The 21,040-nt window shown below is 42.5% G+C and overlaps 1 protein-coding gene across 1 annotated transcript; it reads right to left on the reverse strand.

Annotated features, from left to right (window-relative positions):
* Positions 1-10,310: 10,310 nt before the first annotated feature.
* On the reverse strand, positions 10,311-20,799 carry cav1 (caveolin 1). The gene is made up of 3 exons (XM_021576628.3): positions 19,882-20,799; positions 18,923-19,093; positions 10,311-12,565 (listed from the first exon to the last, which is right to left on the reverse strand). The coding sequence occupies exons 1-3, from the start codon at positions 19,915-19,917 to the stop codon at positions 12,224-12,226; spliced, it is 549 nt and encodes a 182-aa protein (XP_021432303.3). The 5' UTR covers positions 19,918-20,799; the 3' UTR covers positions 10,311-12,223.
* Between the last annotated feature and the right edge of the window lie 241 nt (positions 20,800-21,040).

Below are 21,040 nucleotides of genomic sequence, written 5' to 3' on the forward strand. Positions count from 1 at the left end.
ATATATATATAAACGTCCCTTTTTCAGGACACTGTCTTTCAAAGATAATTCGTAACAATCCAAATAACTTCACAGATCTTCATTGTAAAGGGTTTAAACACTGTTTCCCATGCTTCTTCAATGAACCATAAACAATTAATGAACATGCACCTGTGGAACAGTCGTTAAGACACTAACAGCTTACAGATGGTAGGCAATTAAGGTCACAGTTATGACAACTTAGGACACTACTAAAGAGGCCTTTCTATTGACTCTGAAAAACACCAAAAGAAAGATGCCCAGGGTCCCTGCTCATCTGCGTGAACGTGCTTTAGGCATGCTGCAAGGAGGCATGAGGACTGCAGATGTGTCCAGGGCAATAAATTGCAATGTCTGTACTGTGAGACGCCTAAGACAGCGCTACAGGGAGACAGGACGGACAGGCAGACCATGTGTAACAACACCTGCACATCCAAACATCACACCTGCGGGACAGGTACAGGATGGCAACAACAACTGCTTGAGTTACACCAGGAACGCACAATCCCTCCATCAGTGCTCAGACTGTCCGCAATAGGCTGAGAGAGGCTGGACTGAGGGCTTGTAGGCCTGTTGTAAGGCAGGTCCTCACCAGACATCACCGGCAACAACGTTGCCTATGGGCAAACCCACCGTCACTGGACCAGACAGGACTGGCAAAAAGTGCTCTTCACTGACGAGTCGCGGTTTTGTCTCACCAGGGGTGATAGTCGGAATCGAAGGAATGAGCGTTACACCGAGGCCTGTACTCTGGAGCGGGATCGATTTGTAGGTGGAGGGTCCGTCATGGTCTGGGGCGTTGTGTCACAGCATCATCAGACTGAGCTTGTTGTCATTGCAGGCAATCTCAACGCTGTGTGTTACAGCGAAGACATCCTCCTCCCTCATGTGGTACCCTTCTTGCAGGCTCATCCTGACATGACCCTCCAGCATTACAATGCCACCAGCCATACTGCTCGTTCTGTGTGTGATTTTCTACAAGATGGGAATGTCAGTGTTCTGCCATTGCCAGCGAAGAGCCCGGATCTCAATCCATTGAGCACGTCTGTGACCTGTTGGATCGGAAGGGGAGGGCTAGGGCCATTCCCCCCAGAAATATCCGGGAACTTGCAGGTACCTTGGTGGAAAAGTGGGGTAATATCTCACAGCAAGAACTGGAAAATCTGGATCATCCATGAGGAGGAGATGCACTGCAGTACTTAATGCAGCTGGTGGCCACACCTGATAATGACTGTTACTTTTGATTTTGACCCCCCCCCCTCCTTTGTTCAGGGACACATTATTCAATTTCTGTTGGACACAAGTCTGTGGAACTTGTTCAGTTTATGTCTCAGTTGTTGAATCTAGTTATGTTCATACAAATATTTACACATGTTAAGTTTGCTGAAAATAAATGTAGTTGACAGTGAGAGGACGTTTATTTTTTTGCTGTGTTTATACACTACATATTTAACATATATACAGTACCAATCATAAGTTTGGAAACACCTACTCAGTCAAGGGTTTTTATTTATTTTGACAATTTTCTACGTTGTAGAATAATAGTGAAGACATCAAAACTATGAAATAACACATATGGAATCATCTAGTAACCAAAAAAAGTGTTAAACAAATCCAAATATATTTTAGATTTTAGATTTTTCAAAGTAGCCAAAGTAGCCAGCTTGATGACAGCTTTGCACACTCTTTGCACCAGCTTCACCTGGAATGCTTTTCCAACAGTCTTGAAGGAGTTCCCACATATGCTGAGCACTTGTTGGCTGCTTTTCCTTCACTCCGCATTCCAACTCATCCCAAACAATCTCAATTGGGTTGAGGTCGGGTGATTGTGGAGGCCAGGTCATCTGCTGTAGCACTCCATCACTCTCCTTCTTGGTCAAATAGCCCTTACACAGCCTGGAGGTGTGTTGCGTCATAGTCTTGTTGAAAACAAATGATAATCCCATTAAGCGCAAACCAGATGGGAGGTGTATTGCTGCAGAATGCTGTTGTAGCCATGCTGGTGAAGTGTGCCTTGAATTCTAAATAAATCGCAGACAGCGTCACCAGCAAAGCACCCCCCACACCATCACACCTCCTCCTCCATGCTTCACGGTGGGAATCACACATGCAGAGATCATCTGTTCACCTACTCTGTGTCTCACAAAGACACGGCGGTTGGAACAAAAAATCTCACATTTGAACTTATTGTCCATTGCTTGTGTTTCTTGGCAACTCTCTTCTTATTATTGGTGTCCTTTAGTATTTTATTATTATTTATTTTTTATTGAACCTTTATTTAACTAGTAGTGGTTTCTTTGCAGCAATTTGACCATGAAGTCCTGTTTCACACATTCTCCTCTGAACAGTTGATGTTGAGATGTGTCTGTTACTTGAACTCTGTGAAGCATTTATTTGGACTGCAATTTCTGAGGCTGGTAACTCTAATGAACTTATCCTCCACAGCAGAGGTAACTCTGGGTCTTCCTTTCCTGTGGCGGTCCTCATGAGAGACAGTTTCATCAAAGCGCTTGATGGTTTTTGCAACTGCACTTGAAGAAACTTTCAAAGTTCTGGAAATTTTCGGATTGACTGACCTTCGTGTCTTAAAGTAAGGATGGACTGTTGTTTGGCTTTGCTTATTTGAGCTGTTCTTGCCTTGACTTGATGTTTTAACAAATAGGGCTATCTTCTGTATACCACCCCTACCTTGTCACAACACAACTGATTGGCTCAAACGCATTAATTAAGAAGGAAAGAAATTCCACAAATGAACTTTTAACAAAGCACACCTGTTAATTGAAATGCATTCCAGGGGACTACCTCATGAAACTTGTTTGATACAATGCCAAGAGTGTGCAAAGTTACCATCAAGGCAAAGGATGGATACTTTGAAGAATCTGAAATATAAAATATATTTTGATTTGTTTGACACTTTTTTGGTTACTACATGATTCCATATTATTTCATAGTTTTGATGTCTTCACTATTATTCTACGATGTAGAAAATAGTTCAAATAAAGAAAAACTCTTGAATGAGTAGGTGTGTCCAAACATTTGACTGGTACTATATGTATATACTGTATATATAATACATACTGTATATATTTCCTTATTTATTTTTTTAACTTACCTTTTTTATGTTTTTGTTCTTTTTCCTGCCTATTGGGCCCCCCACCGGCCTGGGCACAGGGGCTTGAGCCCCGGTAAGCCCCTGCATTAATCCTGCCCTGAACCCCGCTACATAAATACTATCCTTAAAACTTCTTCAGGATTGGTGGCTCCCCTGCGGACGGTTGAACTAACGTAGGCTAATGTGATTAGCATGAGGTTGTAAGTAACAAGAACATTTCCCAGGACATAGACATATCTGATATTGGCGGAAAGCTTAAATTCTTGCTAATCTAACTGCACTAGCTATTACAGTGAAGAAATACCATGCTATTGTTTGAGGAGAATGTACAGTTTTGAACATGAAAAGTTATTAATAAATAAATTAGGCACATTTGGGCAGTCTTGATACAACATCTTGAACAGAAATGCAATGGTTCATTGGATCAGCCTACAACTTTGCACATACACTGCTGCCAACTAGTGGCTAATATCTAAATTTCATCTGGGATGGAATAATACATTGTGGCCTTTCTCTTGCATTTCAAAGATGATAGTACCAAGAAATACCCCCCCCCCAAAATTTTTTTATTTGTATTATCTTTTACCAGATCTAATGTGTTATATTCTCCTACATTCCTTTCACATTTCCACAAATGTCAAAGTGTTTCCTTTCAAATGGTACCGAGAAAATGCATATCCTTGATTTAGGGCCTGAGTTATAGGCCGTTAGACTTGGGTATGTCATTTTAGGCAAAAAAATGTAAAAAAGGGGCTGATCCTTAAGAGGTTTTTCATTAAACCTCCCTAGGCCCAGTCCTGTCATATCCAACATGGGTGAGTTATGGTACAATAGAAAAAAAGAGTGGGCCGGAACGTTACAATATATCTCTCTTGTTCAATTACAGGTATAGGATCTTACTTTGATTAATCTTTTGTTGCTGCAAATTTTTCTGCATCGCAGGAACTGCAGATGAGCTTTCTCATTTACATAAATTCTCAGTCTGGTTCTTAGAACTGTCAGTCTGGTTCCTAGAATAGTCAGTCTGGTTCCTAGAACTGTCAGCCTAATTCCTAGAACTATCAGTCTGGTTCCTAAAACTGTCAGTCTGGTTCCTAGAACTGTCAGTTTAGTTCCTAGAACTGTCAGTCTGGTTCCTTGAACAGTTAGTCTGGTTCCTAGAACTGTCAGCCTGGCCCCTAGAACTATCAGTCTGGTTCCTAAAACTGTCAGTCTGGTTCCTAGAACTGTCAGTTTAGTTCCTAGAACTGTCAGTCTGGTTCCTTGAACTGTCAGTCTGGTTCCTAAAACTGTCAGCCTGGCCCCTAGAACTATCAGTCTGGTTCCTAGATGTGTCAGTCTGGTTCCCAGAACTGTCAGCCTGGCCCCTAGAACTATCAGTCTGATTCCTATATGTGTCAGTCTTGTTCCTAGAACTGTCAGCTGGGTTCCTAGAACTGTCGTCCAGGTTCCCAGAACTGTCACTCTGGTTCCTAGAACTGTCAGCCTGGTTCCCAGAACTATCAGCCTGGTTCCTAGAACTGTCAGCCTGGTTCCCAGAACTGTCAGCCTGGTTCCCAGAACTGTCAGCCTGGTTCCTAGAACTGTCAGACTAGTTCCTAGAACTATCAGCCTGGTTCCTGGAACTGTTAGTCTGGTTCCCGGAACTGTCAGCCTGGTTCCCGGAACTGTCAGTGGTTACATAGGATGTAAGCAAAAGGCCATCCTCAAAATGGATTGCTTTGCCATGATAAATTTGGAACATATACAGTATTAGAACATGTCCCTCTGAAAAGCATGGTACAGCTGAAGTCAGAAGTTTACATACACTTAGGTTGGAGTCATTAAAACTCATTTTTCAACCACTCCACTGGCAAGTCGGATAGGACATCTACTTTGTGCATGACACAAGTCATTTTTCCAACAATTGTTTACAGACAGATTATTTCACTTATAATTCACTGTATCACAATTCCAGTGGGTCAGACGTTTACATACACTAAGTTGACTGTGTCTTTAAACAGCTTGGAAAATTAGAGAAAATGATGTCATGGCTTTAGAAGCAGAGCTCGTGCTGCTAGGCGACCTAAACTGGAACATGCTTAACACCCCAGCCATCCTACAATCTAAACTTGATGCCCTCAATCTCACACAAATTATCAATGAACCTACCAGGTACCTCCCCAAAGCCGTAAACACGGGCACCCTCATAGATATCATCCTAACCAACTTCCCCTCTAAATACACCTCTGCTGTCTTCAACCAAGATCTCAGCGATCACTGCCTCATTGCCTGCATCCGTAATGGGTCAGCGGTCAAACGACCTCCTCTCATCACTGTAAAACGCTCCCTGAAACACTTCAGCGAGCAGGCCTTTCTAATCGACCTGGCCGGGGTATCCTGGAAGGATATTGACCTCATCCCGTCAGTAGAGGATGCCTGGATATTTTTTTTAAATGCCTTCCTAACCATCTTAAATAAACATGCCCCATTCAAGAAATTTAGAACCAGGAACAGATATAGCCCTTGGTTCTCCCCAGACCTGACTGCCCTTAACCAACACAAAAACATCCTATGGCGTTCTGCATTAGCATCGAACAGCCCCCGTGATATGCAGCTGTTCAGGGAAGCTAGAAACCATTATACACAGGCAGTTAGAAAAGCCAAGGCTAGCTTTTTCAAGCAGAAATTTGCTTCTTGCAACACTAACTCAAAAAAGTTCTGGGACACTGTAAAGTCCATGGAGAATAAGAACACCTCCTCCCAGCTGCCCACTGCACTGAAGATAGGAAACACTGTCACCACTGATAAATCCACCATAATTGAAAATTTCAATAAGCATTTTTCTACTGCTGGCCATGCTTTCCACCTGGCTACTCCTACCCCTGTCAACAGCACTGCACCCCCAACAGCAACTCGCCCAAGCCTTCCCCGTTTCTCCTTCTCCCAAATCCATTCAGCTGATGTTCTGAAAGAGCTGCAAAATCTGGACCCCTACAAATCAGCCGGGCTAGACAATCTGGACCATTTCTTTCTAAAATGATCTGCCGAAATTGTTGCCACCCCTATTACTAGCCTGTTCAACCTCTCTTTCGTGTCGTCTGAGATTCCCAAAGATTGGAAAGCAGCTGCGGTCATCCCCCTCTTCAAAGGGGGGGACACTCTTGACCCAAACTGCTACAGACCTATATCTATCCTACCATGCCTTTCTAAGGTCTTCGAAAGCCAAGTCAACAAACAGATTACCGACCATTTCGAATCTCACCATACCTTCTCTGCTATGCAATCTGGTTTCAGAGCTGGTCATGGGTGCACCTCAGCCACGCTCAAGGTCCTAAACGATATCTTAACTGCCATCGATAAGAAACATTACTGTGCAGCCGTATTCATTGATCTGGCCAAGGCTTTCGACTCTGTCAATCACCACATCCTCATCGGCAGACTCAACAGCCTTGGTTTCTCAAATGATTGCCTCGCCTGGTTCACCAACTACTTCTCTGATAGAGTTCAGTGTGTCAAATCGGAGGGTCTGTTGTCAGGACCTCTGGCAGTCTCTATGGGGGTGCCACAGGGTTCAATTCTTGGACCGACTCTCTTCTCTGTATACATCAATGAGGTCGCTCTTGCTGCTGGTGAGTCTCTGATCCACCTCTACGCAGACGACACCATTCTGTATACTTCCGGCCCTTCTTTGGACACTGTGTTAACAACCCTCCAGGCAAGCTTCAATGCCATACAACTCTCCTTCCGTGGCCTCCAATTGCTCTTAAATACAAGTAAAACTAAATGCATGCTCTTCAACCGATCGCTACCTGCACCTACCCGCCTGTCCAACATCACTACTCTGGACGGCTCTGACTTAGAATTCGTGGACAACTACAAATACTTAGGTGTCTGGTTAGACTGTAAACTCTCCTTCCAGACCCATATCAAACATCTCCAATCCAAAGTTAAATCTAGAATTGGCTTCCTATTTCACAACAAAGCATCCTTCACTCATGCTGCCAAACATACCCTTGTAAAACTGACCATCCTACCAATCCAAAAACAGAACCTGTTTGGCCATCGTAATGACCATCATTATGTTTGGAGGGAAAAGGGCTTGCAAGCCGAAGAACTCCATCCCAACCGTGAAGCATGGGGGTAGCAGCATCATGTTGTGGGGGTGCTTTGCTGCAGGAGGGACTGGTGCACTTCACAAAATAGATGGTATCATGAGGCAAGACAATTCTGTGGATATATTGAAGCAACGTCTCAAGACATCAGTCAGGAAGTTAAATAGGTCTTCCAAATGGACAATGACCCCAAGCATACTTCCAAAATTGTGGCAAATGGCTTAAGGACAACAAAGTCAAGGTATTGGAGTGGCCATCACAAAGCCCTGACTTCAAACCCATAGAAAATGTGTAAGCAGAACTGAAAAAGCAAGGAGGCCTACAAACCTGACTCAGTTACATCAGCTCTGTCAGGAGGAATGGGCCAAAATTCACCGAACTTACTGTGGGAAGCTTGTGGAATGCTACCCGAAACATTTGACCCAAGTTAAACAATTTAAAGGCAATGCTACCAAATACTAATTGAGTCTATGTAAACTTCTGACCCACTGGGAATGTGATGAAAGAAACAAAAGCTTAAATAAATAATTCTCTCTACTATTATTCTGACGTTTCACATTCTTAAAATAAAGTGGTGATCCTAACTGACCTAAAACAAGCACTTTTTACTAGGATTAAATACCAGGAATTGTTAAAAACTGAGTTTAAATGTATGTAAACTTCCAACTTCAACTTTATGTCTTAAAATACAAACAAACTGAAGGAGGGTTTATGTCTGTGAAAAATTAATTACAGTTATGATGAAAACTAAATATTAGGATTCTTTGTGCGTTAAACTTATCTGTCAATGCAGAATTCTGTAAATGGCCAAATAGTCATACAGCAGCTTTTTGAATGATATTGTCAACACACGTGGGGTGATTGACTGTTATCCCTGTGTGTGTATCTAAGTCTTAAACACTGCTCAATCTTACAGTGCAGATGAATAATTATGTTGTAGCCTCAACATGCAGTGTTTTTACCTCAGGCTAGATAGAGCTCCTCTTTGGAACAGTCTGCAAGTGTGAGCAGCAAGGATGCCTACAGCAAATGCTTGTGTTTTAAAAGACTTAAACCTTTGGGAAGATGCTGTTTTACAGAAAAACCACATGAATGTCATTCCGTTACAGAAAAATGATGCAGACTTTAAGGCACAGCAGAAAGATCCATAGGTTGTGAGTGCAAATCCCAGGTGGGGATTATTAGGTATTATTGAAAAGTCAGTACTAAATCATCAGGTCAAATGGAATCATACTATCATTGATTAAAGATGTTTTACACTATTTTAGCTGAACAGCATAACACTTACCTTGAAACCCCCATATAATTGAATTCCCTTACTTGTTGATCTGAAGTTTTCACATGTGAAAAAATAAAGAGAGACGTGAAGTCAGTTGTTCACATGTATTACATTTAGAGTTCCCATGTGCAACTTGAAATACTTTCCCCGGGTCATTATGCTACTGATACTGTGGCAGTCTGGTAGTGAATAAAGATGCTTTTTAAAGGGAACTATATGGAGTTGTATAGGGAGTTTCTTGCCTCCGGCCGCACTTCAGTTACATGGTTTTTAGTATAAATCAAGACTGAAATAGGTCCTGTTTTCTCAAACATTGCAGTGCATATTACTCAACTATTTGTTTCCCTCTTTCTGTTTACCCTGTTTCTGTTTACCCTGTTTCTGTTTACCCTGTTTCTGTTTACCCTGTTTCTGTTTACCCTGTTTCTGGTTACATGTGATCTTATGTGAAGTTAATGTGATAACATGTGACAACATGTAAAAGCAACATGTGATAACATGAAACTACACATGTGAAAACAATCGTGTTTTCACATGTGTTTTTTCATGTTAAGTAAAAGGTTAGCTTCATATGAAGTAAAAGTTACAACAAAAATTGCGAAAATCAAACTGTCACATGTGAAATAGCATTCACATGTGAAAAACCTATAAAAAACCCCCACATTATTCTCCTCACATGTGAAAGGGTGGTGGGTGTTAACAGGTGAACTCTATGGTTTCACATGTGAACAACTGACCTCACATGTCTCTTTTCTTTTACATGTGAACATTTCAGCTCAACAGCTTTTTCCCATTTTTTGTTGTTGTAAGGGAATGAAATGACATGGGGCATTCAACGTAAGTGGTTCCCTGTTCAGCTATATCTGTGTAAAATTCTGACAATATGACTCCATTTGACCTGATCACTTAGTACAGGCTTTTACAATATGACCCCACCTTGGATTTGAACTCAAAACTTGTGGACGTGGGGAATGCTGCTCGCATTTCACTACACATTGATTACCTACAGTATAATACATCTTTGCACTTAGTAAAAGAGTGCCGTCTCCACTGCCATTTTACTTATCAGTTAATCTAACTATTCTCTCATCAGTGATTTCTATTACTTATTTCATCAATTTGAGGGTTTTCTGTATATTTGTCTATTGTTGGTGGGGCATATTATTCTGTTTCCATGTTATTCCTGAATCTCTATGATAAATATAATACTTTTTCTTGAGTGTATTTTTTAAAAAAAGGCTGAGATTTACTTAAGTCCAAAGTGTAGGAATACAGGTGAAATCTGTCATTGACACAGACATGGTAGACGTAAGACAAAGATTGGAATGCCGTGAATCAATAGGTTTTGAGTCCAAATCCCAGGTGAGGACATGCTAAATAATAATTACTGTGTAAATAAACATACACAATGTGATTGTGTGTCAAATATTTAAGTTGTGACCACTGTATGTTAAAAGTGCTGTTTGAGTCTGTATCTTAATGAGTCCTGTGAAATTGTGAAAAATACTCACGTGAAAATTTGAATCCACATGTGAAAGGTTATGTAATCATGTAATCCAAAATCACATGTTTTAATATGATTTCACGTGTGGTTTTTCCGTGAGCAAAATGCATTTTTATATACACAAAAGTGGCTCCGTGTTCTGGGTTATTTTGCCTGTAGGCTTATTTGCACAATGTAGGCTAACATCAAGTTCTCTCTAAGGTCAAAAAAATAAATAAGGTCAAAGTCACATGACAACAAAGAGAGACTGATTCACAAACCAAAACAACACAAACAAAGAAGCAATACAAGTAGGCTAGCAGATTGGATTATACAAATGTTTAATGTGCACAGCGTGATGTGAGATTGTACAGTAAAAGCAAGGGAAGGAAAAATTCAATTTGAATATAAAAATACATGTGACCTTTTCATCAAGTCAAAAAACGAATTAAATCAAGCAACGTGCTAATATTTACCATCTTCACAGACAGCAGGTAGACAAAAGCTGAAAGAGTCAAAGGAGACATCCCAAAATTGCACCATATTCCTTAGTGCACTACCTTAAAACAGGTCCCATACTGCGCTTCGGTTAAAAGTAGTGCACTATATAGGAAATAGGGTGCCATTTGGGATGCAGACAAAGTGAGATTCATGTCAGTATAGAACAAAAACATGCTCCCATTCGTTGTCAAACAGCAGTGGTCTCAGGGGAGGGAGACCGGTTAGCTGATTTTCCTTGTTTGGTGGTGTATGTCCACAGCCAACAAGCAGAACGCTACACCAGACCAAACTAGTCAACCAGGGACTTAACTCATCCAAACTCATTTGGGGAAAAAACAAAATAGATGATATATGACAATGCTACTCAACTTGTGCATACATTGGGCAAGGCTAGCATAAAACAACAACATTGAAACACAACTTAAAACAAAAGTTCTTCATCTTCAGAAGGTGTAGGAATTAAAAGCTATGGTTATTTAGCTACAGCTACCACAATGTGTATCAACATACAAGGTTCAATCCTGCTGTCCATTTTAGAAGAGAAGAGACCTCAATGGTATAAAAAAAAGATCCTAAGGTGTGAATGTATTAAAACAAAGATCAAGTGATATTTCTCCCGAGATTCAAATTCAAACTTAAAAAATATTCTCGGTCACATAGAAACAATATGAAAACTCTATTTAAGACCTGGCTGTTGTCATGGAATTTAGTCTCTCTGGCTTGTAGTAGAACTGGAGCTGAATGTTGATGGAGAGAGTGATTATGATGTCATGATGTGGCACTGGGCTGAGGGCAGGGCAGGCTCTGTGAGTGAGGTTGTCCTATAGCTGTGTGTCTGTCTGGGCGTATAGACTGACAGCAGTGTGTTCGTTGGCTCGGTGGCTTTGTGGTGGGGTGGCGGTGCATGCAGAAACAAGGGCAGGTTCAGTGTTTCAGACTGGGAGGCAGGGCAGGCATGGGGGAGGGGGGTGAGAGAGGGGGTCAGTGGGGGTAGGGGGGCTGAGGGGGAAGGGGAGGGGAGTTGATAAGGTTTTGGGTATAGGATTTTGTGCTGTGTCAGGTGGGATTTGTCTCTCAAAACAGCGCAGCGGGACAGGCACAGGGATATCCCCCCCTCTCTCCCTCCACCCCACCCAAACCATCCCCCTCCCAAAAAACAGGCCCCAAACACACAAACCCAGCAGAGTGGACACCAACATCCATTATATGAGCCTATCAATCAATCAATTAATTAACTTACCAGTCATTCAATCAATACCCCCTATTAAACAAGCTATAATCAGAGAGGGTCACACAACATTTTGGAACAATGGAAGGAATGGATGGGGGGGGGGGGGGGCTAGCGTGATGCTCTTGCAGTGATAAACAACGCTAACAAATATAGAATAAAAAAACGAAAGAAAAACAAACAGAAAAACAAAGAGCCCAAGGAATGACACACAATGTAATCCTGTGCCCCTGTTGGTTAAACCAGCACTGGAGAGAGAAACCATTGTTGTCTAGGAAGAAAGAGAAGCAGGGCCAGATGCTCTCTATTACTTGGTCCCCTTACCTCCAACATCCCTACCACAGCACTGGAAATGTCTCACCTCTTCTTTTAGCAGAAGTTGTTTCCTCTCTTTTCTTTTTCTTCTGGTTACTTCTCCCCCCTTTCAATCTGTGTTAGTTATGGTTTCCACACCTCCCCTCCTTATTCCCTTCCTCCCTTCCTCTTCTTCCTCACTTCCTCGTCTTTTCTATACCCCCTTGGTGGTGCTGATGCGGATGCTGCTGAAGCACTTGCCCATGGCTTCGAACAGCGGGTCGCAGAATGTGTGGACGCAAATGGAGTAGACGCGGCTGACACAGTGGATCTCGATCAGATAGCTCTTGACACACGGCACCACCGCCCAGATGTGAATGAAGGACAGGATGGCGAAGAAGATGCCCCAGACCAGCGCCAGTGGGATGCCCACCAGGGCAGTGAGGAGACGGTAGCACCAGTACTTGGTCACTGTGAAGGTGGTGAAGCTAGCCTTCCACACGCCGTCGAAGCTGTACGTGCCTGCAGGCTCTGCGATCACATCCTCAAAGTCCACCTGACAGGAGAGAAGAGTAATTGTTAAAATCAAGGAATCAGCAATGATTCAATTAGACAGTCACTCTCAAAGCAACAAAAACTGATGAACAAGATTTTAAAATATGAAAACAGCTGTTGCCCTCCCATACATTTGTGCCCCTGTTCTGAAGTTACACAAGTACTAGAAATATTACAAGAGATGTATGTCTCCTCAGTGACTGGTACGAGCAGTCAAACGAGGTCAAACTACCCTCCCTCCCACCCTCCTACCCCACCCTTCACAAAACATTTTGTGATTGCTACACATGCTGCATGAGGCCCTCCTACTCTTTCTACCCTCTTAAACCATCTCTTCACATTCCTGACAGACACTGATACACAAGACAGAGACACATACTGTAGAAGTGTCTGAATCAGAGGGCAAATAGCCAGCACCCTATTCCCAAGATAGTGCAATACTTTTGGTCAGAGCCATCAACCTATTCCCAAGCAGTGGTTTTGGTCAGAACCAGCCAGCACCCTATTCCAATTCAATATAGGAAATGCTGTGACATTTCAGACACTGCACAGTTCAGTTTACAAGACTTGTCTCTACCCTGGAGTTCTCTGATACAGTTCAGTTTACAAGGCCCATCTCTACCCTGGAGTTCTCTCTAACACAGTTCAGTTTACAAGACCCTTCTCTACCCTGGTGTTCTCTCTAATACAGTTCAGTTTACAAGACCATTCTCTACCCTGGAATTCTCTCTAATACAGTTCAGTTTACAAGGCCTGTCTCTACCCTGGAGTTCTCTCTAATACAGTTCAGTTTACAAGGCCCTTCTCTACCCTGGAGTTCTCTCTAATACAGTTCAGTTTACAAGGCCCGTCTCTACCCTGGAGTTCTCTCTAATACAGTTCAGTTTACAAGGCCCTTCTCTACCCTGGAGTTCTCTCTAATACAGTTCAGTTTACAAGGCCCGTCTCTACCCTGGAGTTCTCTCTAATACAGTTCAGTTTACAAGGCCCTTCTCTACCCTGGAGTTCTCTCTAATGCAGTTCAGTTTATATTCACCACCTAAGAGCCTCCAAGACCCTGTATTAAAGTCCTCCCAGCTACAGTATATGTGGAGGTCTCTAGTACCTACATGAAATAAAGAGAAGCCGGATGGGCCCCAGTGAGGTAAACCATGACATGTATTTATTTTTAGTGTAAACAGACTTCTCAGGCGATCGATGGGTTTGCGACGTGCCTCCCAAGTACCCATGACCTCATACACGTTTTAGTGCAGATTGTAAAGTGGAAAAACACACACGTTTGCTCTCTCTCTTTCTTTCTATCTATCTTTTTCCCACTCTCTCTCTCATACTACCAATCGCACTACCCCTCTCTCGTTCTCTCTCTCTTTCTCCTTTACTCTCTTCTTTGCTACCAAGCCCATGATACAGCAAATATTTGTTTTACAGTTACTTATTGCATGTGTGTTTTGTCTGTGAGAGACGTGTCGCTGTCAGAGGGTTTAACATCACCTGTGTCCAGCGCATTTTCAAGTAAAAATGCATTTTCAATATCAAAATAGGTCTTTGTTCATTTTGTTCAGTAGCCAATCCTTCCAGCTATTACTGTGTACACAGGGGACTTGTTTGGTTTGCTAAACTAAACAGGCTAAACTTATAGGATAAAATAACAGTTGGTGGTGAAGCTCTTTAATATAAATCTCATCATTCTTTACGCTGCAAACCCCAGCAACATCCATTTCATTTTCCAGAGCCATACATCTTGAGTACTGTATTGTACAGAGCCTTTGGAAAGTGTTCAGACCCCTTAACCTTTTTCCAAATGTTCTTACGTTACAGCCTTAATCGAAAAGGGATGAAATAAAATACATTTCTCAGCAATCTACACACATTACCCCACAATGACAAAGCAAAAACAGGTTTTCTAGAAATGTTGGCAAATTTATTACAAATAAAAAACAGAAATACCTTATTTACATAAGTATTCAGACCCTCTGCTAGTGCATCCTTTTACCATTGATCATCCTTGAGACGTTTCTACAAATTGATTGGAGTCCACCTGTGGTAAAATAAATTGATTGGACATGATTTGGAAAGGCACACACCTGTCAAATAAGGTCCCACAGTTGACAGGGCATGTCAGAGCAAAAACAAAGCCATGAGGTCAAAGGAATTGTCTGTTGAGCTCCAAGACATAATTGTGTCGAGGCACAGATCTGGGGAAGGGTACCAAAAACATTCTGGAAGAAGTTGGAAGAAGTAAATGGAAGAAGCTTGGAACCACCAAGACTAATCCTAGAGCTGTCAGTCTGGCCAACCTGAGCAATTGGGGGAGAAGGGTCTTGGTCAGGGAGGTGATCAAGAACCCGATGATCATTCTGGCAGAGCTCTGGTTCCTCTGTGGAGATGGGAGAACCTTCCAGAAGGACAACCATCTCTGCAGCACTCCACCAATCAGGCCTTTATGGTAGAGTGACCAGATGGAAGTCACTCCTCAGTAAAAGACACATGACAGCCCGCTTGGAGTTTGCCAAAAGTCACGTAAAGACTCTCAGACCATGAGAAACAAGATTCTCTGGTCTGATGAAACCAAGATTGAACTCTTTCGCCTGAAAGCCAGGCTTCACGTTAGGAGGAAACGTGGCACCATCCCTACGATGAACCATGCTGGTGGCAGCATTATGCTGTGGGGGTGTTTTTCAGCGGCAGGGACTGGGAGACTAGTCAGGATTGACGCAAAGATGAAGTACAGCGAGATCCTTGATGAAAACATGCCCCAGAGCACTCAGGACCTCAGACTGGGGCAAAGGTTCACCTTCCAACAGGACAACAACCCTAAGCACACAGCCAAGACAACACAGGAGTGGCTTCGGATACAAGTCTCTGAATGTCCTTGAGTGGCCCAGCCAGAGCCCGGACTTGAACCCGGTCTAACATCTCTGGAGAGTCCTGAAAATAGGTGTGCGTCCATCATGACAGAGAAAAGTACAGTCACAGCTTGAGAGGATCTGACGAATATGAGAAACTACTCAAATACAGGTGTGCCAAGCTTGTAGCGTCATACCCAAGAAGACTCGAGGCTGTAATCGCTACAAAAGGTGCTTCAACAAAGTACTGAGTAAAGGGTCTAAATAGTTTTGTAAATGTGATATTTCAGTTTTTATATTTAATACATTTGTAAAAAGAAAAGAAAATAACTGTTTTTGCTTTGTCATTATGGGTATTGTGTGTAGATTGATGAGTAAAAACTCCCAGATTTAATCAATTTTAGAATAACAAAATGTGGAAAAAGTCAAGGGGTCTGAATACTTTCCGAAGGCACTGTCGGCTCACAGACACAGCTTCCATCACTTCGATGGAGAATAAATGAGAGGTCTGTGTAGAATGGTTCTGATGAGGGCTGTCAGCAGCTGAAATGTAACGTTTCATTATTTTTTTTAAACTACAAAGCTTTTAAATTGTAAACGAGAGTGCCTATGTTTTTCTAAAGCCCAGTTTAGAAAAACATAAACATAAGATAAGATCCCATTTTTTTCAGCCAGTTGTTATAACTTTGCTATGGATGATTGAACTATAGTGGACAGAGAAGAACATTCTTCATTAGAAACACCCCTAGGTAAGATGGAGGGAAGTATATTCTTTCTTTCTTCTTAATTTATTGGTGGGCAAGTCATGTTTGGCTAGATAGATACAATGTCTCAGCACCTATCACCCCTTTAGGGATTTGGCATACAGTATAACAAACTAGTTCTCAGGGACAACATGTGAGCAGTCTGGTTGGCTGAAATCTGGAGATGGACCTGTAATATATTTTTCCATTCTGTCCCTAGAGTGCTGAATGCCTCAGTTCAGTGTTTCCTCCACCATTGTGTAAGTAGGGCAGTCCATCCCTACTTAGCTCTGTTTGCCCCCACCTAAAATAAATAATTTGGCTTCAATTGATTTCAACTGAAATTGTTGCTGAATAAATTAGCCCTGAATGTTGATTTGGGGCCTTTGTTTACACCCCGCCTGGACAATCTAAGGGAAACCCTGCCTCAGCTTGTCCATTAAGCCTGAATGTCTTCATTTTCCAATATAATGTACCTCCCGCCTCCCTCAGGGAGTCCCGGCATTCTTGAGAGTTTGGCAGGGAGATGTTAACTAGCGGCTGGTTAGCGAGCCGATCGCTGCTGTCTGCATTGCACAGTGTGGCCGTGGGTATGTCTGCTCAGCTTAGATTCAGCCCCATCGGGGTTTAACAGAAGGCTGCCTGGCCATAGGCTATATAAAGAACCAGGCTTTATGAGAGGAAAATATTCTATTCCCAGGGCAAACTCTCCAAACTCTGCATGGATTTCATTGATGGTGATTCTTTGATGTGACCGGTTGAGGGAGTTCAGCTGCCGAAATTCCAACTATAAGATCTACTGGTCCACATGGTTCTGCAGAAGGAGGGAGAGTAGTGTGTGTGTGTGTGTGTGTGTGTGTGTGTGTGTGTGTGTGTGTGTGTGTGTGTGTGTGTGTGTGTGTGTGTGTGTGTGTGTGTGTGTGTGTGTGTTCCCTGTTCTGCATAATAGCAGCATAGTTAGGGCACCCCAAACACACACCTCCATTGACGACATTTAGAACTCCAAACCTCTATAGCCTGGGAGGAAACATGTGATTTCAGATGATTACACTAGCGGTCTGTAGATTTGATTAAAAGAGCAGAATCATAAGGCTGTATTCTATTCTGAGCATACTGGAGAGTCTGACTCACTGTCACAATGGGTTGGTAGGAAGCCAGAGAACGAGACAGAGAGAGAGAGTGTAATGTTCACTGTTCATTTTTTATTTTTTTAAAGTTTATTTCACTCTTGTTTATTATCTATTTGACTTGCATAAATATATGTTTCCCATGCCCAATAAACCCCTTTGAATTGAGAAAGGGAGAGAGAGAGAGAGAGAGAGAGAGAGAGAGAGAGAGAGAGAGAGAGAGAGAGAGAGAGAGAGAGGATTACTGCAAGACAGGTAAAAACATTTTTTTACAAGTATCTCTACTTGTATCTAAATTCTGTGGGCAGGGTTCCCTGTTACCATTAACATACAATATTATATTTTTATAAGAACGAACTTATTGAAATGAAATGGAGAAACTGCACACAAGGAGGGAGACTAGGAGACAAGGATGAGAGCTTATTGTTTATTTCACTTTTGTATATTATCTACTTCACTTGCTTTGGCAATGTTAATAACATATGTTTCCCATGCCAATAAAGCCCCCTGAATTGAATTGAGAGAATGTGGTCATTGCTCCCTAGTTGACGCATCCCTGTGAATTGCAGAGAGGGAGGGAGAGAGACAAAGGGGGATATAGGACAGAGCAGTGGGAGGGGAGGAGAGGGGAGAGAGAGGGAGATCCTTTGGCTTGCCTGCTGCTGCAGCTACTTGGGTGTTTCCCAGTTTTATGAAGGCAAAGTTCACTACTTCAAACGGCTGACCCTCTCCCAGTGGTAACTGACTCTTTACAGATGAAACAATAACCCAGCTGGACATGAGGATAGACAGACAGTCTATGTCCCAAGTGGCACCGTATGTCCTATGTAGTGCACTACTTGTGAACAGGCATATGATGCCATTTGGGACACAGACTCTGACTGTGTCACCTGAGCCTTTCTGTTCCCACCAACGCATGACGTCAGCGAGGGTTTCTCTCAACAAATTCATATGGGCACAGTGTGGTTGGAGTCTACTTTGGAAATAAGTTTGCTCTGCAATAACGCACTCACTGAATATGAGGCACGTGTAACTATAAAACAAGGACTGTAAGAACATTTTTGTTAAAACAACAGAAAATTCGTGATGTTTCCTCCATTCCAAAACTGGAGCAAGGATGTTCAACTAAAGACTACAGCCGCACCAGCAAAATAGGCAAGAGACGCTGCTGCGTACGCATCACATTTACGCATGTGTTGAGGCCTTCACAAACCTAATCTGATCCATGTAAACCATTGTAAACTGGGGTCATGAATCCGAAAAACTCATAGTATAGTCTACACACGAGAATGCCATACGATCCACCAACCACTACTTTGGTACGCGCGCAGCTTACTATGCATATGTAGCAGCTCCTAGCCTGCCCAGTAATCGTGCGAGTGACAATTTCCAGTCCTCCTGGGTATATTATAATGGGAACATTCATAATATAATATAATGTACAAAACCAACTCACATGCAATATTGGAACTGAACTAGTTGTAGTCTAAACCACGAGTTGATTAAAAAAACTGTATAATAGTATCAAACCAGTCTAATAAATAAAGTAAATTAAAGGATCCAAAGTGAAATCTTACTAGGCGAAAAAAATCCATGAACAATTATTTCCCTTCATGGGTAAATATACCGTCTACGGACTCACCTTTACAACGTCGTCGTTTATGTGCTTGGGGTCCCGGTTCACCAGGTCGATCTCTTTTGTATGGACATCCTGCATCGTCTTCATCCCGCTCATACTGTCATTATCCATGTCTTTGTTATTAGGTTTATAAATGTTCCCTTGTTTTCTGATGAACGGCGAGTGCAGAAATTCCTGTGGGTCCGGAGGTGAAGAAGAGAAGCGTTATAAGTTTATAAGTTAGTGGAGAGACGGGCAGAGAGGCAGAGAAGGTTGACTTGACCGGAGCGCACCAGAGTTAGCAGCCTGTCCCAGCCTGAGATGGTTTTAAAAGAGTAGCACCACACCCCTCAATAGCAGAGATCCGTTTCTCACCGCAAGGGGTCATCTCCAAGCGCTCACACAATGCGTGCGTAAAGATCGTTCGGCTGGCCATTCTCTTTAAACGCAGAACCTTTCTCACATAAGGCATCAAAAGCGTATATCCACTAATGTAAACTGTCATCAACTTTTAATGGAAATTGCATTTTCGATTGACTTAGTCTAATATAATTAACGATCTAACCAAAACTTTGACAGACATCTAAGTGCGCACAAAATGTGTGTTTCAAGTGGATTAAAAATGAAACAACGTACAGAATCTTAGAAGCGTAGGCTAGTTAATAAATAACTGTAAATGTATCATGCCCGTGCTAATGGAGACGAGAGGGGCTTGCACATTTGCCCAGTAGGAGTGGGAGTAACGTTCACAACTAGGTGCCAAAAAAGATTGGCAACTAGTGCTTTGGAGTTAAAAATGTTCCAGTTTCCCAATCTTCCAAGGGCATGTTCAATAAATGTCACAATGAGAACGAGCCAGAGAAAATGTGTTGCTCACAGATTATTCAATATCCATAATGAAAGTATAAATGCAGTAAAAAACAAAAAGTGTAAAATAAAAAGTTGGATTGTGACAGGATACAGAGTCCAAAAGAAAATCTTACCTCGTCAGTTTCGCCGTCCTTGAGTCCGCCAGTCATGCTGTCCCGCGCCTGAAGTGCTAACACACCCGTTTGTTGTTGAAGCAAGACCGTGTCAGCTTAACAGGGGGAGCAAATCAACAGGAGGAGGCGTGGGGACTGTTTGTTAACGACTTGGGGGCTCCTCCGGGGATTTACCAAATCCTATCGCTTATCTTTACGTTGCGCTCATTGAACGTTAAGGCGCCGGAGAGACCTGAGTGAGAAATCTCGGCGTGCCTCTGCATGGACTTAATGAATGCTCGTCTTATTCATTCAGTAGTCACCTGTTTAGACAAGCAGTGCAGCGGGATGAGAGTGTAACCCGTCATTAACCTACTGCTCAACACATTACGAAGGAGCTAGTGGTGGAGAAACTGACCTGATCTGTTCAACTACTAAGATTATGTTTTCAATTTGGCCTGTGTGTGTACTATGTCTCGTTTCTGCTGGCTGCTGTCGTTCCTGAATAAACTGAGAGATTGGTATCCCCCAGCCCTATGCTCTGTCACGATTATGAACCTGTTCTGGTCATGGTGGTCTGTTCCTTTATCTGATTCTCTGCTCAGGGAAACAACTCAGCTTGGTTTGGAAATGACATCAGTCCCAGAGACATAACAGTCATGTCAGGGGTACTTTCAGCCTGTGTGCTTGTGTGTGTATGTGTGTGAAAGAGTTTATGGAGGTTGTAATTGGTAACCTAGGCTACACAGTACTGTCCCTCTTCATTGCAGAACTCTGTCACTAGAAGTTGACTGTAGCTATTCTCTAGGGAAGAGAACCAGATCAGTGGGAATCTACTGCAGAGTTAGCTAAGGTCTAGACTATGCAAAAAGTCTGTGTCCAGTTTTCGTTTATTAAAAGGTTCTTTAATGTCCCGAGGGGAAAACTGTACTGCTGTATGCAAAAAAGGGAGACAGCTGCTTTTTCTTATCAGTCATGTATCAGTGCTATTTGTGCAAGATAGATGGTTCTGGAAAATATGCCTTCTGGCTCCAGATCACACAGTGAGTACCCAAATGTAGAAGAAAGAAGACCCCTTCCTCTTGTCTTTGCCATCAGGGAACAGAGAGAAGTAGATGAATACACTTCACATTAGACTGAAGGCCTGTAACCAGGGGGATAACCGTAGGCAGAAGGTACA

Source organism: Oncorhynchus mykiss, chromosome 2, assembly GCF_057628025.1.
Source record: "Oncorhynchus mykiss isolate SJ-2025 chromosome 2, ASM5762802v1, whole genome shotgun sequence".
In the NCBI taxonomy this organism is placed as follows: domain Eukaryota; kingdom Metazoa; phylum Chordata; class Actinopteri; order Salmoniformes; family Salmonidae; genus Oncorhynchus; species Oncorhynchus mykiss.